The sequence below is a fragment of the Plutella xylostella genome, chromosome 16, assembly GCF_932276165.1.
Source record: "Plutella xylostella chromosome 16, ilPluXylo3.1, whole genome shotgun sequence".
NCBI lineage: Eukaryota > Metazoa > Arthropoda > Insecta > Lepidoptera > Plutellidae > Plutella > Plutella xylostella.
In genome coordinates this window covers 6,928,978-6,947,431 of record NC_063996.1, presented here as the reverse complement: position 1 = coordinate 6,947,431, position 18,454 = coordinate 6,928,978, and the positions used below count along the sequence as shown (strand labels likewise).

Here is an 18,454-nt window from a genome sequence, read left to right as displayed (position 1 = left end):
TTAATGATCTGATTGAAAAACGTATTTTTTATGCTCGTGACTTTTAGATAACCATGACATAGGTAAGTATGTATCTAATTTAAATTAAAAACATACTTGACAATGCAAAGCTAAATAAGAACCTAACGACCGTAAGTCAGTAACTCATTCCTTAAAAGCAACCTAAAATTCATCCTAACAATAGGTACAGAAGGTACTAAATCAAAGTACCTAATTAATTGATTTAGAGGGGTTCCCTGCGATGTGTTCATTAGAAATTTTTCTAACCCTCTCGTGCTGGGAGAGGACGATTTTAAAACAGGACTTAATTGATTTAAACTGAAGTCAGGAGATGTAGATGTGTGCTTAGCTTTCGACCTGACTGATTAAGGGTTAACGATTTCGTCTTTTGTTTTCGTCGTTCCAATTTTGAAAATGTACAACGTCGTTCCGTATTGCTCGTTTCTGTGCTACAAGTGGCCAGTCATAGCTACTAAGAAAACTTTTTTAAATTGAGAAACAAGTTGTTGTATTCAGTTTGTAATCAGAAATTTATTCGCCAGGTAGTTGCTAACTCTTAGAAGCGCGCTGTCATACGACTTCGAACGAAATCCACTTAATACGTTAAACTTCACAATTAATTGTATAAGCGGGAACCCGACCAAGTTTAGCTTAACCCAATCGATCCCTATTAATTAGATAAGTAAGCGTTGTCCTTTTCCCTTTTAAGTAAACAAAATTATTATTTGATTACGATGTTCGCTTTTAACTTAGGTATTGATTTCTGCGATACAATATATTACCTACATACATGTAACCGTAGATGAGCATTTGCTGTAAAATCTCTCTTTAGTTTTGAAGAAAATGCTTCCAACATCCTTAAGAGTACTCAGCATTAGTAATATCAACAAATGTTAAAAGTTTCAATTCATTAGGGGCTTATTTACTTTTAACTCCAAATTATGGAAGATCCTCCCTCGCCGGCCGATCCCGCAGACACTTTCCAATAATTAGGCAGTCGCCGTTTATAAATATACCAATAAGAAAAGTTCCTTCGAATCCAAGATGGGAGACGCTGAAGTTGCCAAGTTTGTACTCCAACTTCGCAGAACTCGATGAGCTACAAATAAGCATCGGAATTAAGTTTCTTCCAGTTTTCCGTACGCCTTTTAATTATTTCTTCGCAACCCCCAGGTGGGCTTTGATCGGCCCCTTTCAGCCCAACACTAAAATTAAACATCGAATTATCGAGCGCGATTCGGATTTCGAACGGGAAAATTTGAAACAAAGATGGCACCGTTCCAAAATGGCAGCCGACAGTTGAACTGTCATCGAGTGCGCGTTCCAGACGGATCAATGAGCGACTCATTCACACTCGCTCCTCGATCAATCTCCTCGGCTGCTGCAACGGATCTCGCCACCGTCCGCTGATACTGATCAATACGTCTCTCACAACTCAAACGCAGTACATTTGCTCGCGCGGCGGCCCGTGACGCCTCACTCGATTAAATCGATATATCGATTCCATTACTACAACCGCCTTCATTCACGCCACCAGTATTTTATTAGACGTCATCCAAATTGGAATTTCGCGTCGAAAGTGACGTGACACCCCCATCACTTGGAGATAAAAGCATCGGTAGTGAACTGTGAAACAGCCCTCTTACTGGCAGCCGTAGACTGTCGCGCGCGGTACTCAGCACCTACGATACCGCGTGTACCTTTATTGAAATTTAACTGCGTTTTCTACTCTGTGGTCGTGGTGCTCTATTCTGAGCACTCGCGAAGATAAAAGCTTTGGGCTAATAACCCGCCAATATAGAGCTTTATTGAGCCGAAACGACGAATTAGGAGGCGTGATTACCGAGTGCGACTAACTTTAATATTGTTACATACTCGACGGTTCAATCGGTCCTGATACGGCTAGGGGAGGCAGACAGGTGTCTTGTTTCTAACTGATTTATGTAATTTTAGGAAGAGTGGTGGTTCTTCCAATGTCTAATTTGGGACTTGTGTTGTTTTCGGTCGTGTCATATCGAGCTAATTGCTTTCTAATGATGTATGCAGTTGTTCTATTTCCAATTCTTAGCTGAATATTCGAATATCGGCAGCAAACTGATTTAGCTGGAACGAATCTGTGCCCGAAGCGTTGACATCACTCACGTCCAAATCACGCCTTAATTAGCCACATCACTTGAGCAGTTCAAAAGGCGGGATAAAAGGTAACTTTAGCCATCGGTTCGCACCTCATTTAGCACTCGAATTGCGTCTAATTGGAAATGGATTCCGACGACGCCTCATACATCAGATACGACGGAACACACCGGGACAATGAGACGACGCCAGAATAACCCCTTCAGGCGCGAAACGTCGGCGATCGTCGCTTGTTTTTTTTTCAGATTCGTCTTTTGTTCTGCACGCTCGGGCTAGCCTGACGCATTGTGGCTTTGAAGGAAGTGCCCTACACTGGCTACACTGTGTCGAATCAAAACATTATACGCACTCGCATTTGTTTGTGCAGAACAAACATGTGAACCGCGCGACGTATTGTTGCTATATCTAGAATCTGTTCCGGGTATCTCGACGGGAATCTTAATTTTAAACAATGGTTTAAATGCTACCTCTAATGGTAACTGTCAACGGAATTTGATAATTTTTAATTGCCCTTAAAAATAATATTGCTCTAGAAAGTCACTAAGCATTATAATCTTGTTTTAACGAATTGCCATTCACTGGTTGGGCCGACGCCTACTTTACTACGAGTGGTTAATTGTAACCTATGATTACGGTTTAACTCGCATTTAAACAATATTTAAATCGGTCTAATTTAGATTATTATCTGCCTCGGATTCGCATCTATTGTTCAAGAAACCCGTTAACTTCACTCGAGACCTCTAACGTCCAGTTAAACTGCAATATAAAGAGACTTTAAGCTGACTAAATACCGTGAAAACTTGCCCGAAACGATTTTGAATTTCCGAATAATAAGCTGAATAAGTTGTTAGGTAAACAAACTTTTTCATCTCAAATTAGGCGCTAAGGAAGCTTCCGATTACAGTTTACGAAATTAAAAAATGATTTTCTATTTTTCCTCGGCCGATACAAACATACTCAAGGTGGGAGCTCCTAATCCCTCAGTGTCAGTTTTAATTTGTTCCCGGCATCGAATTACCTTCCAAGAGTTTTATTTTCGAACAGGGAAACGCATTTCGACACTCGAAAATTTCATCTCGCTAAAACAAAATAGATTATATTTTTATAATAAAGAATCAGCCGTTGAAGGATGCCAACCCGCTCCCGTTACACAGACCTAGCGAGGCGAAAACCCATCGAAGCCACACAAAAGTAGAAAAGGCACCCTCCAAATGAGATCCAAACAGAGTCCAATCGAAAACTAAATAATTCAGTCCGCGCCGCGAATACAACTCAAACTTGGATTGACAAATTCAAATACGACTCAAAAACTTGTGTCTATTGGCGATAGACAGGTATCAGAACGTAGCTAATCATTATTACAGATTGAATTTTCCTAACTTTGGACTCATCCGCTTTCTAATTTACTAATGAATCCGAGTACCGCTGCCATTAGCCCCCACCCCCTCCCCCTCCCCTGGGGGGGAAAGGGGTAAGAAGAGTCGCGAGCAAATTTTCGTCTTTTATACGTGCAGAGCGATAATCCGATTGGTGATCCGCCGTTCCACATTTGAGTTTTCGTGTTTCGGTGGATAGACACGTTTGGAAACGTTAGTGCTCGCAGCGTTTAAGAACAATTGTTTGGATTGCAATTTAGAAATGGGTTTTCGGACGCAAATTAGAATTGGAAAATTGAGGCGGTAATTAATGTCTTGGTATCGGGCTGGGGCGAGCTTTTGAAGTTTCCTCCGTATTCGTAGTAAATAATAATTGCATTGCCGTTCCGTGTAGCTTTCTAATAACACAAAACCAATTTGAAATTGCAAAAGTCATATAGGCTAATACCTTCTTATAAGGTTCAAGAGAGGCTGTTTATCTATCTCACTGTTATATTCATAAATATGTTACAAGTTGACTAAAACAATTACTATAGTGTACCTACTACCTACCTATAACTACTATCTGTGTAATATCAGGTTAATAGAAACTACAGAATCTGTTCAGCTCAAGCGAGTCAATAAAAGCTGGATTGGATAGCACCTGCATCCCGCAACTTATTGTTGGGCCATAGAGTGGGAACCCGCAGTCGCGCCATTGTACCCAAGCTTCCAATGACTCTGAGAGGCAAACCGTTTACGTTCAAATCATTTGTCTGTCTAATTGATAACAAATCTACCGCCTGAGAAAGCATTGAATGCAAATTCAGTTTACTATACTCATTGCCTATTTAGATCCCTATTAGATTAGACTAGACCTCTGTTTGAAACTATATAGGCATCTTAATAAGTGACTCGCAAACAGTTGAAACAAAAAGAAAACGGAAAATTCACGAATATCATCATTAAAATGCTCCGAAAACGTTTAGGACATTACACTAATTACTTTCGACATCGATGCAGATTCGTTTGGCAACACATCAAGACGCGAACATCTCACTCAGACGACCGTCGCTTCTGCAAACACGGCGGCTGGCTTTAATCTTTGCCGTCAGGTACGGCACAAGTTTGAATTTAGGAATCGACTATTGGTTGGTGGTTCTATCGTGAAAGTTTCAGAGTTGTGGGACATTTATTTGCTTGTTATTTCTAAAGTTGGCGATGTACAAACACGGCTGAAAGGAACATACGTAAATAGAACCACATGTTGGTTGATGCTTTGCGAATTATATTGCCAAAGATATTTGTTATTGGTTCGCTCGTGTATTTTGTTTGACCAGTGTGTTGTAAAGTTATTATGTATTTATGTAAAATTTTTATAGGTATTTCATCAATAGAGTTTGATAACTTTATTTGATTTTAAACTGTATAACCAAATAAAGTTTCAGTACTCACTCCATTACATGAGATAAAACAGAAATTTCTAGTTAGACAAATTAACCCCCTCTTCGTTATCAATATCACAAACACGCAACATTCATTACGACTCAAAAACAGTAACAAGATGAAATAAAAGAGATACAATAGAATATGGGGGAATAAAATTTGTAGATCAATATTCAGACAATGGTCATCCGCCCCGGCAAGACGAGGGGAGTCCCAGACAGGGTCATCAATATAGGTAAATAAACTTCGCGAAAAATTCACAGACCTCATAAGAGTGTAGAAGCGGCAGATGAAAATTATTGTATGGAAAAAAAACTAAAAGATTTGATGATTAATTTGGTTATTTTGTAGGTAAGGTGTGATGTGTTTTAATTTCATTAAGTACATGATAATTTATTTCAATTCCAAGTAAAAGTTTTCGTATAGTTTGCCTAGTTTCCCAAAAGATTTTAAAACACAGTAGGAGCTAAACGAATAACTATAAAGATTCATTAATAAGCATATTATTTTGCAATGCACAAGTCTAGTAGTTCCAATGAGTTTTGTGCTCAGTAGACTGAGACAAAATCCTGTAAGCCACAAACCGATTTTCCATTTAATTCCTTTAATTTGTACTCTTCAAAAAAACGACCTGCATTTTGAGCTTTTGTTTTAGTATTATTTATTACGGCTGTGTCGGTTAATTTTAAACATGCTACAGTAGCAAGTTTCTTAAAAGAAATTTTTTTGTAACCATTTTGTGTCCATAATTCAATAGTGTCACTGTTCTGAATACATTCTTCGGCGATTATAGTTGTGAGTATGATACCTATATACGCACTTTCTTATAATATCACTAATACTAATTAAAATTAAGTTTCACCATTATCAAATCTCATGTTCACGTATCATATTATAAATTGCCCATATCACGTTCTTAATTAAATATACTTTTAGGCTAACATTCATTATTATTATTAGAATACTTAATATTTTTGGTAAAACCGTGTTACCTGTTGCGTGGAGCACCGTTACTGTTTTTATGTTTTTTACGCCAATTAGAATCGTTCAAAACATTACGATTTAGATGGAAAAATACGAAATTTCATTCGATTTCATAACCACGCTTAAGCTGTATTTCAATGCAGCATTTATGGTTTTATAACTAAAATCTTGTGTGTTGTGCTAGTATACCTATAAATATTTAGCAAGTAGAACCCTATCTAAACAAAACAATAGACGACGCATAAATGTAAATAAGCGCAAATGAAGGCATAAGTATGGATGTGTTTATCGAAAAACCCTTTGGCAGTGGTGAAGAAAAATTAACGCAGACACGAGGGTAGAGGGGTCCCCGAATTATTCGCCGGTCGGTCACTAATTAATGGAAAAGGATTAAATTCGTTGGGAATTGAAATAAAATAAATATGAGAAAGGACGGGCAGTCTTCCTTTCCGGGTGCCTTGTGGTACGCCCGCTATGTAGGTGAGGCGAGGAGGGTTAAACCACCCGTTTTTTTGTTCCAAGTTCAAGTTATTTACATTTTGAATTTTTGCGAAGCTCGATCGAAATCCGTGTGTGGCCAGTATTTGTTGGTCATGATTTGATGAATAATGAAAATAAAGGTTTAGATTTTGGTACATAATGATGATTATTGTTATGATTCATAAACGAACGCATTTTTAACAGGTATAGCGATAACATTCGTGCTTCGATCGTGAACTTTACAAGATTATTTGCAAACTTGTAAACAAAGAAACGACAAATCGAACTTGATTAAAGAAATACAATTGAAGGGGCTCTTTGCAAACAAACAAACCAAAGGCTTCAATCGGTCCCGAAGTTTCGATATTAATTTCTGTCTTTTCAACGGAATTATATCGATAAATTGTTTTAATTTAATAAATCCTTCGAAATCCTCCGGCTGCCTTAAAATTTGTTTAACTTTGTATTGTCAGATTATTGGAATCGAAATTGACGTTTTAATGGTTTTGCTGGTTCTTGAACTTTTAAGATCTATATTTACCTACTTATGTACCTATATGTATAAAGCAATCATTTTGTTTGGCTTAGATGTTAACAAACTTAAATAAGTAGGTACATTGATAAGGTACAAAAAGTGTTGCTTAGTTCACCTGATACTTGACGGAATCTTTTTACATCAGCAGCAATATCCTTATCTTAGTTAGACCATCAGAATGTAATAATTTATTCTATCGGCGAACATTTTGTATTGTTCCGTTAGCATAATTACCTTTATCTGTGAGAGCATTAATTGTTGTTCAGCAAATTAAAACTAAATCTCTTGCGCAAACAAGTGAATTCCAAATCACTGATGGCTTTTATAGATAACTAGTCTTATTGTTTCCAGTGAATTTCGATGACCGTTGCTTAAACAACGGTTTCAACATTAATTACACATACATTTTGTGTTTTGATATTCCTCGTTTCGTCTTTACCTCGTTCATCTAATAAATCAATGTCAGATACGCATCTGAGCATTTTCCTGATAGCCGTTCTATGAAAAGTTCTTAACTTTCACGTATGACATTGTAAGGTGGATTCTCACATTTCACAACGGCCATAAAGGTATTATAATCTATGCCACAACATAGAGGAACACCATTATAATCGTAATTATAAAGAAATTTAGATTCAAGCAAGTATTTAGAGTGAGACACTTCGGCTATTTTTAATGATCCCAAATTTTTTTATGTTTCGGTTCACACAATTTAACGTGAGACGGTTTGGTGATTTTTCAGCTGTTTAATTGAATGGGTTACTTTCGTGTGACCATAATGAGAGTCAGGCTTCAATGTTTTAATGCTTTTGAGCGGTTTTGTATTATTTTAATTTAAATGCATCTATTAACGGTGTACTAAACTTTCTAGTTGTAAAATTGTTATGCGGAGACTCTTGACGCACACTTGAATGAGAGGTTATGATGTTTCCATTCACGGGCTTCACGGCTACTTCTGTATTCATTTGCAACAAATCAGTGTCCTCGCGAGTACAGAGATAGATTGTCACTTTGTCGTTTCATCAAGATCAGCGTTGTGTGCTCCTATCTATCTGAAGTTTCTGAACGTCGAGATTGAATCTTCTGATGCTCTAGTTTTAGCAAATCGGTTCCGGATTTGTCTCATTGTGAAATTCGGAGCTTGTGGGCGGAATCTAATGAGGACCCAGATTTGTCATCATCTACTGATTGCGCAATCTTGATTTGTCCCGTCCAGTCAATTGACGGTGATTGATCAGTCTGGCCTATTACATGAATGACCACTATGACTCTCCTATATTTCAGGTTTAGTTCATTAACTACAATATGAAGTACTATACTCTGTTGCTTCCTTCAAAGATAGGGTCAGGATACACTATTTAAATATATATTAAGGTTTGTTTAGCCTTGTATGTTTTAACTGTTTAAGTAGTAGGTATCCCTTTGCTTTGATGAAGATCTGATACGCAGACAAAATAAACTAATAACAGGAGCTGAGCCATTTATGTACACTCGGTATGCCTCAATCAAAGAAATTAAGATTTAATCTTACGCGTTAAAGTCGTGCAAAGAAATATTGGATGCATAGGCAATAAAGTGCTAATCTCTCGCTGTAACCGCACAATCGCAGTTTTCATCGGTGTTGCATATAAAAAGTGCGTGTAAGCGTGCGTTGATTCGCAACAAACGTCTACTTCGCTGTGTGTAATCTCTGAGACGTGCTGCTCGGTCGGCGGCCCACAGACAAATGACGAGCGATGCTATCGACGCCGCCGTCACGCCTATGCACTTACACTCACGCTCCTATCCTCTAGGCATAAAGAACTATTATTTTACACTTTTCAGCAGATTCCACTAGTATTAAAAGATCAGACGTTGTGTGAAATGTTCACGTCAGCTTTTTGCCATTGCTACCTGCTTCGTGCTTCGATGACATTTATAGTGGATATGTAAAAATAGAAAAAAAAACATGTTCAGCTGTCGCTTCCAACCAATAACCAACAATCCGCACATCCGTAAGAGATCGACTGATTAGCAGGTCCTGAATGAGCTCTCCGTTAATGAATGGTACAGGAAATCACTTGTAACGCGTACACACACAAAGGATTTATACACCACCGGCTATAGAACAATACGAATAATGAATAAACTATGGGAACGGGCATCGTTGATAATTAGATTAAATAACAAACGCTGGTTGTTAATGAAATATTGTTGTACTGTGTAGGTGTAGCCCGGTAAATCAATGCATCCGCCCAGTAAAGAACACAAAATTGAATTTGGAATTTATTTTTTCTTTTTTGTTGCAGAGAGCCACGCTGGCTGAGAAGGAGGTGAGCACGTTGAAGGAGCAGCTGGCGACCACGACGCCCACGGTGCAGGCAGCCACGCCCAACGGCAACACTCGCCTAGAGGCCTCCGATACCAGAATACTAGAACACAAATTCAGTGAACTCAGAACCAGCCCCGAACACGACATCAAACGAGAAACAGACTCACCCGACAACGCGAGAAGCGTGGATGACGATCACAATCTAGACAACCAGAAAATGGAAATGGCTGCCACGACGAGAAGTAATAGCAATTCGAATAGAAGTAGTCCACTCGTAGGAAATAATCAGAGTTCGAATTTGGAGGGCGAGCTCGCGGCCAAAGAAAAAGAGGTAAGTGTTGGTAGCCCTCAGTATTATGAGTTATATCATGGAGGTCACCCGGTTAAATGGGTAGAAAATTACAGTTAAAGGATGCAATAGCCTTGTAGTTAACTGGCGACCGGCGCTGGCCGACTCATCTCGTATCGAAGCTAACGGACGATCAATAAATCAATTACATGCGCGGGAGCTCTGCTGAATTGGATTTGACAGTTAGCTAGATCAGTGACGCGACGCGCCTGCTCAACTATGTCGATATCGATCTTTAGTTTTGGTGCTCAAATTAAATCAAATAAAATTGTTTTGATCTGCATAGGCCTGTGGCTACTTAGAACATAATGAATATATAAATAAATAGCTAAGTACTATAAATAATACCTACATTGGTACTGTACAATGAATAATAATTACCTAATATATGAAATATATACATGACAATATAAGAGATAAATATTGTTAGCTATATATCTGTTGCAACAACATTAACATGTTCTATCGATATTTTTATCGGAAGCTCCCAACACTAGTGAAGGGAAACAGGATACGTTTAATGAAATGATTGATCGGCACCGAACGTACGGTAATCCTTGCACTAAATAAATATCATATTTTATTGCAGTCAAAGAGGATCACTTAGTTCGATTGATTCTAATCAGTTTGTATTACTCTTCAATTTTATCTTAACTCTCGTAGGTATTTGTTATTTTTATTATGTTTGAGTAGCAAAGTACGTCGGTGGAACGGATATTCGTGTGGGCAGTAATGTAACTACCATTACTCTACAATGGTAGTGGTTAAATTGATTTTTACGCCAGATCACCGCGTCCATTGGATTCAATTCCCGACCCGTGCCGCTCGCCCTAATTGTCTTTATCGATAATATTGATTGATTGATCGCTCCTCACTAAATGATTTACCCTGACAAACAAAACACAACGCACGAGGAATACGTCGAAAGCGTCGAAACTCGTTTCAAATTCGAAGCAATCTTTACTTTCGACACTGTTTCGCTAACCAATTGGATGCCAAACATTGAAACTCAATTCGGAGTTACGCCAATTAGTTCAACCGCATCGTACACGACTCTTCACTTTGCCGACGAAAAAGAACCCAAAGAGTGTTGTGTCGCTCCGACACATTCGACCGCCACCAACACTTATTGGAAACAAATATTTGACCCTTTTCTGATCATTAAAAGCTTTGGTTACATCACCAATAGATAGATAATACTTATATAGATAATATATAGGTACCTCTAGCTGAAGGTAGTTACGACTAACTTGTCATTGTTCACATTCCCAAGTGACATAGTTGTATCGGTGCAGTGTGTGAGTGCAGCGCACCGGCTAGCATCAAACATAAACAAAAGCCCCAGTTGGCGTAAGCAACAAACACCAAAGTTTTTCATTCAAATATTTTCCCGGTAAACCTTTATCGGATTGTTTATGACTAGTTTTGCGCCTTTACGTGCTTTGTGCATAAAATTTTCGAGTTTCGTGACTGTAACACTACTTTGTTTGCATTACAACGTCGTCTCACTTCCTATAGTGTAGGACGAGTTAAGGCTTTGTAAAGGAATAGCTGAAGACTCTTTGAGATACGGTGCGCTGAAATATCGTAATACAGTTTTGCACAAAAGCGTTCGTTACCGAGCAAAATAACAGCTTTTATTTCCCGAACTTTCGAAAGAAGTTCCAACTTCGTGTTCGAGCGAATGATTCTTTCGATTCTGCATTTCGCATAAAATTTCTGTCTGCTTTTATGGGTGGAGTTTTTGTATAAACGTTCGTTGCAGTTTTACAAATAAAGAATGTGTAGGTACTGGAGCCTCGTAATTTTTTTCGTGTTTTCTAGTATCTTATAAATTAGGCTTTTCAGTAGACTAATGACTGGAAGTATGCGAATGAATGGGCATGTTGAAAGAACCAAGCTTGATACTAGATGCTTGTTTTGTCTTTCGGTTTTTTGACTGGCCTCCGCTAGCAATTTGTTTGATTCGAGTATCTCACTTGAAAACGGACGGAAGGGTAGGTATGTACTTAGTTTATTTTTGGAAGCTTTTGAGGGCTTATAGTTGCACTACCCCGTAACTGGAGCTACACGAGTTGAAAGTTTTTTTTCTTTGATTGGAAAAATCCATTAGCTCACGTTTCCAATTATGAAAAATTTTCAATAAAAATCTATTAAGTTAGTAAAAGAGTTGATAAAGCCGTATAAAAATATGAAAAAGTTCAATTATTGTCCCGAAGAATGTTTGGAGTTTACACAAAAGTTAAAAGAAAGAGGTCAATTGTGAAAAACCATCACAAAGCGTCCAATGTTCGGAAAGTTCTGTTAATTTGAAATATTTGAGTATAACATAATTTTCTTTCGGCTCCATGACTGAGGAGCCTTATTTGAGCCCTCATTGAGGGGACAACTTTTTAACTTTTTATCTTTACCCGATTTTAATTAAGTTAGAGTGAGGGAAAGAGTTCACTGGAATGTTATTTCTTTTTAATGGCACTTGATCAATTACTACTTTTGATCGTTCCTACGTGTTTGATTTCCTATTACGATTTTAGATAATAATGTAGATACATTTGAATCAAAATTCTAAGTACTTACCTAAGTAGGTACAAATTCAAAGGAACTTGTATACAAGATGTTTGTTTGTAGGTAAACTAGGATACCTTACATATCAACTTTTTTATTATTTTAATTCTATTAACAATCAAAACATTACAGTATTGAAACGGCTGTAACTATTTAAATTAATTTTCAAAGCGATAATAGCTGGGCATAAATCATAAACACCTTGCCTTGTACGGCAGTTAAACTGTTTCATCTATAGAACAGAGATGGCGCTGCACCGAGCGAGAGGCGATATACTCATCATTATGCTCCTTTAATGTCACTCATGTATGGAACATGAAAGAGTGATGGTGCTATTTTTGTAATACCAAAACGAAAACTTTCGAAATTAGTTTATGACGTCTGTCTGCCGTTCGATTTATTTAAATTTCGTTATTTTCGGGCACCAACACATTTCTCTTATTAACTCTCGGACGTCGTAAACCAAATGTCGCTTCGACAGAGAATTGTCTTTGAACTAACGAGTAATGATACTCTGACGCCTGCATCATTCCAGCCAGACCAGCTATCGACATTTGTAACTCGATTTCACTACACCGAAATCACCGTTTTTTATATTATTTAAGTGCAGTCAATCAAATAGAAAGCTTGAAGTTTGTAAATGTTGACAAGAGAAGCAATCAGAATCCCCATCAAACACAACCTATCATCTTGACAGAATCCGCACGCACAGCCGATAATTTAATAACAAAAAAATCTACTAACATCGTCGGAAAAAAGGAGAGAAACAACCTCTAAGTACAAGGCAATAAGGATGGATTGTCGAAATTGCTGGCTAGAGATGGACGTAATTACAGCCGAGACACGCAACTGCCGACACATGAAAGCAAATGTCAAACTTATGTATTTATTTCCAAGTATTGAATGTTGAGGCTCCGCTTCTCGGAAGGGAGATCAACTCATAAATATTATCGTGTCGATGATGAAAGCGATCTCATGCTTTGTACTCGATGTTGATTAGTCTAATTTTAACATGAACGGAAAAAAACTTAGTTTTTGTCGTGAGAACAATTTGTCTTGAGTGAGGATGTTATGCGTGATATTATGTTAGTTGTGGAAAACTTTATTTATTTTATTACTATACAAATTTTTAAATAATAATAATATTTTATACTTTCATAATATAATGAAACGCCAGAGAGTGAGAGAGAGAGTATTGTAACTGCTCGTTAAAACAGTCACATAATTAACTAAAACCAAAGTGGATTAGCCTGTGATTTGCTCCGGTTTATTTATGTATCGCAACCGTCGATATTAAGAAGCGACTTGATAGATTCATAGCCGAGAACATCAAAGAGCTGGGATTAATCATAACTCACATCAATCGCTCTTGAAACTGCTTTTATTGTAAATCAGGATTAAAAAGTGACAGTAAGAGCATGAATCAAACCTGCACCGGCGCGAGACATCAACGTATGTGCAGTAAATTCGAGAAATGTAAATAAAAAGAAAACGGACCGAGTAGACCACCCTGCGGTACACCTGTTGATTCTATTAGCGGTCGAAGCTATTCCCCTAATTCGAGACCTGAGACGCCTGACATTAGAGCACGAAAAACAGATAAAATCGAAAATGAGTGCGGTTTCCGCCGAACTGATGAGCCGTACATCAATGTAGGCGATCCGCTAAGAAAAATCAGAGCAATTGTAACAGTCGAAAGCCGAGAGCTGTCAAGATAGCAGATCAAACGTACGAATGGCCCGCGCTGCAAACGATCCAAGGAATTCTTTTTAATTTTCTTCGCTCCCGTAAGTACGGCCGACTACGCTAAACTAATAAAAGTTATACTTCCTACGAAGAAGTGATTATTTATGTATCCATGATATGAGCTGTGTGTCTGTCTGGCTTCCATCTTTTACGATCGTCAACAGTTACATATTTAATGTTCGATGTTTATCAACATTTCTTTCTTATGCAGGTTTTATTGATGCGATAAATTATTTATCTTCAAAGGCTTCTTGCTTATTTTGGTACTTTTGTTTTGTGTAATTTTTAACCGAAGTTTGTATCAGGTGACGTCAATTAGCTGCAATAAGCAAACTGCGGATGTTTTATCATTAAGTTTGATACCCGAAGGCTACGGCGCTGATAACGTTTTAAAAACTGATAAAATCTTTGACAGATTGTTGTATCCACTAAAGTATTTAATGATATCATACGAGCAATATAAACTTTACTCATCCTTGGTCCTTAGTCATAGTGAACCAAATTATTGAGTCAAGCTTTGAAAAAATGCTGAAAGAGGGACACGTCATTTAAAACTGCTAATGTAATGATCATCTAAGGGACTCATACGATGTGACACTCTAAAATCTAAATCGTCTGCTAGATGTAAACTTCTTTTTAATGTATTTCTTTTGTCATTATTAATTCAAAACATCTGTACTATTATATTCTCGTTGAAAGAAAGAGGAAATGACACAGTGACATTCGGTTACTTGAAGCTATTTTTACTCCTCCCTCCGTTAAAGCTGCTCTAATAGGTACTTACACTTCCGTAATTATTCGAATTCCAAGTAGCTCTATCAATATTAATTTGCAATTACAATATCTGCCACCCCCTCCCATCTATCTACCTCTGATGATTAGTTTGCGAACTGAAGCTCACGTCTTTTGATTAAATTTTAATTTATATCGTTAATATTCATGTTTTCCCCGGCTTCATTATTGATAACAATATTAAAAGCGCTAAATTGTGTACCGTTCATTCGCGTTTGATTTTACCAATAAGAATACAGGAGAAGTACAGTCTAAATTTAGCATCGTAAATAAAACAAGTTAGACTGAAACATGGAAACACAGGCGGTATATCAATGTTGTACAAAATAACAATCAACAGTTTGCATATTACATCTCTTATTGGAATCCCACTTCGCACGGTGCCATATAGAACTGAACTAATAGTTTTCACCTTCCGCTTAAGCAATAAGAACGTTTGATCAATCGTATAGGGATCATATTCGAATGATCCAAGGCAAGCCAATACACAGACGATATCATCGGAAATTGGACTGCAATATTCAAGTATTAAAGCCCATTTCAAGTTGGTATAAATAGGTCTGTCATATGCTGGAACGTGTTAGTTCGACACAGCCTAACACGTGTGCTGAATATGTCAATTCATTATAAACTTTGTGTCGCATTGAAGATGATTTGTGACATATTATCAGCGGTTCTGAATAAAGCCCTATCTGTATCCATGTATGGTGCCATTAAGGACGGTATTGTTCAATCATTACATCGCCGAATTCTGAGTAATTGAGAATTTCGGTACCGCATAATGTTTCCAATGTAATTAGTTTATTAATCATCCGGTCTGATAGATATGGTGTAATTTTTTCTTCTCTCCTTATTTAAATGACAATTAGAAGTTGTCTAAAACAGAGGCCCTGATTAGAATTAATGCAAGAATCAATCAATTTAAACTTGCCTCCCCTTGTTTTTACTTCTTCGCTGGGAATTGAATGAAATTTTTCTTCGCGTCCACCCCCGATCTCATTTCGAAAGACAATGGAAAATGGTTATTAATATTCGAACTGTTAAAAAAACCGGCGTTCCTAAACAATAGGTGTTGTTAATTTACTCATTAGGAATTCATAGGGAGTCTGCCCCCGCAATGTTTTGTTGGAGGGTGTTTGCACCCCGATAGTTTTGAAATTGTAAATTATTGCCGAGACTTCTTGATGCCTCCTCTTGTTTATGGGCTCTTGGTCTCTAGCTGCTTGATTGCATTTTGCATCTTCTATATCTTAAAATTCTTTACCTCCTGAATTTAGATATTTCGTGATCTGCTCTCTGTTAAAACTAAGCATTTCATACCTGTTTTTAAACTTTGCTATACTTTTTATATCCATCGGAATCATTTGGAACTCGTATTTCAATAACAAAGGATGAATTTTGTGAATATTAAGTGCAACCGTTTGTTTCCGTGTCGAAAATTAATATTAACGATATCTTCACCGCAATGAATGGAGTGGGACGAAAAAAACATAATTTATGCCGGACAAGGCGCCTAGACTTTCCTTCTGAACGGCTCTTTGTTTCGATGACAAGGGTGCTGTAAAAATTCAATGAGCCAATTTTTATGAAACCGGAAAATTGGAGTTGCCGTCTCTAGTTATTTACATACTTTTTCATAACTTTAATGTACTTTAATTTCTTGATGATTAAAAAAGAAATGTTTTTATTTAATTCTTTATAGCACAAATTATAATTAATTGATATAGCTTCAGTATTTTTGTCGTTTAATCAATGACACAATTCGTCCACGACAACATCAATAATCAGCATCGATCAAGAAGCAGCTGGACCTTTTGAATAGTCCAGATTTATATCGGTACATTGAATAGGGTCAGTCCAATCGTACGAATTTTCATGCATTGTATTATCGTTTTTATTAAAAACCGGATATGTAAACCAGTTATTCCTTTTCTACCCTCGGACACGTGGTCAGATGGTCTTTGTCATTTCATTGACTATTGCTTTTTATGTGTTTAATTTATCGGTCACTTTGCAAGCGTGTTCATTAACAATAAACGCTGCTATAAAATTCTTCATTCAATCTTTGTATGAAATTCGATTCGGATAGGTAGTCTGTATAAAGCTAGCAAATTTATATCAATATCTGAACAAAATTGTGATGATCCATTCATACGGAACTTCAATACTTTTAATCTTCCCGTTTTATAGATAGTTACACATAAGCACACGTACGTGTATGTACATATTTCATAATCAATATCTGTTTGCCAAAATATTGTTGGGTGTATTGCCCGGCTTATCGATCTTAGGTCAAATGTTAACCAGATCTTTACAATTGTTGTGTGTTCGCTTTATCGCCCAACTGAAATAAAAATATTCATTTATTTAATTAGTATTGATTGTCTTCGCTCGGCTCTTCCTACAAAAATATGTGATAGGTAATTAAAATAACTATGATGTCTGCCAAAACTGTGAAGTCATAAGTGAAAAGTGCATATTATAATTTTTCAAGAATATGTTTTTCAGTTAGTTTTTTATACATTGTGACCTAACATTTGTTTTGTTATGCCTCTATTAATAATGAAGAGATAAAGCTGGCTTTATTTTGGTTAAAACACATATCTAAATTTTAACAGTCGTGCGATAGGTCGTCAGAATATATCATTCGTGCATCCGTTTTAGGCAGATAGTGTAGTATTTTGTAAATCCAGAAAAGTTTTTATCAATTTTCAAGTATCGAGCTTTTGGTGCTGTGTTAACAGGTTTGTTTTTTTACATGTTACCTAGATATTTTATATTATTGCTTTCCGCTTATTGTAATTTTAGGACTAATTATTCAGTTTAATGTTATTAATACTTATTACTTATTTAAAGGCATTCAGTTCCAAGCTCGGAATATTGCGTACCAAAACAAAACATTGCGATACAGCTTCCGTTTAAAGGACATTAACCAATTCGACTAATGTCTTCCCCATTTCCTTATTTTCTTAATTCTCTACTGTATCCATCAATTGATAAGATTGATTTTCGATTGAAAGCTTCAGCTGTCCTTGAATAGCTTCTCCTCCTACTAGAACGCCATAAGACATTTCAGCTTCCTTCACAAATGTGTCCTTAACTACTGTGTAAGAGAGTTTGTATTTGTTTGTGTTAGTTTTGATGGATAATTCATTAATTACAGAGGCGTTTGTTGGGCTCTTTGAACCAATCTATCGGAATAGTTCCCGAGGGATAGTGGAGGAGATATCTAATGCTTTGTCATTAAATTAATGCCACGATTTATGGCACTCCGAATTAACTAAACCGAACGTACCTACATAAATATTGTTTCATGTGTAAACATTAGATGTATTGACCTATCTTCTATTTTGACACCTTCCTACTTCCCATTCGAATCAACGTATCTTTATAATAATATCACAATCATCATTAGCCTATAGCAGTCCACTGCTGGACGTAGGCCTCTCCCAAAGCACGCCACTGGATGCGATCTTTAGCTTTCCTCATCCAATAATAATATCAGTTCAAATCATAGTCATGTTTTTGCCCTATGGCATTTTTATCTATAATTTTTCATTTTATTTGTGTAATACTCGTATGAAATTTAGCATGACGACTGACCGTGCACCTGTCATGCATGCTTCATTCGTATAATGGGTTCGATTCCCAGCGATGCAATTTTCTTCAATATGTATGGGAACATTTACTATTTTGTTTACATCGCTTCATCGTTTTGTTATGTTGTATCGGTCGAGAGGAAAATCATGTAGTCTTAT

General features: G+C 37.0%; 1 protein-coding gene across 6 annotated transcripts in view; it reads left to right on the top strand.

The window, feature by feature from the left end:
* The window catches only part of LOC105383021 (homeobox protein cut), a 103,646-nt gene that overhangs the window by 44,111 nt on the left and 41,081 nt on the right, over window positions 1–18,454 (top strand). For all 6 annotated transcript variants that reach the window (XM_038118743.2, XM_038118738.2, XM_038118737.2 and 3 more), the window contains one exon: window positions 9,222–9,575. In XM_038118743.2, the coding sequence (XP_037974671.2) occupies window positions 9,222–9,575 (354 nt within the window). The remainder of the gene's footprint in view (window positions 1–9,221; window positions 9,576–18,454) is intronic.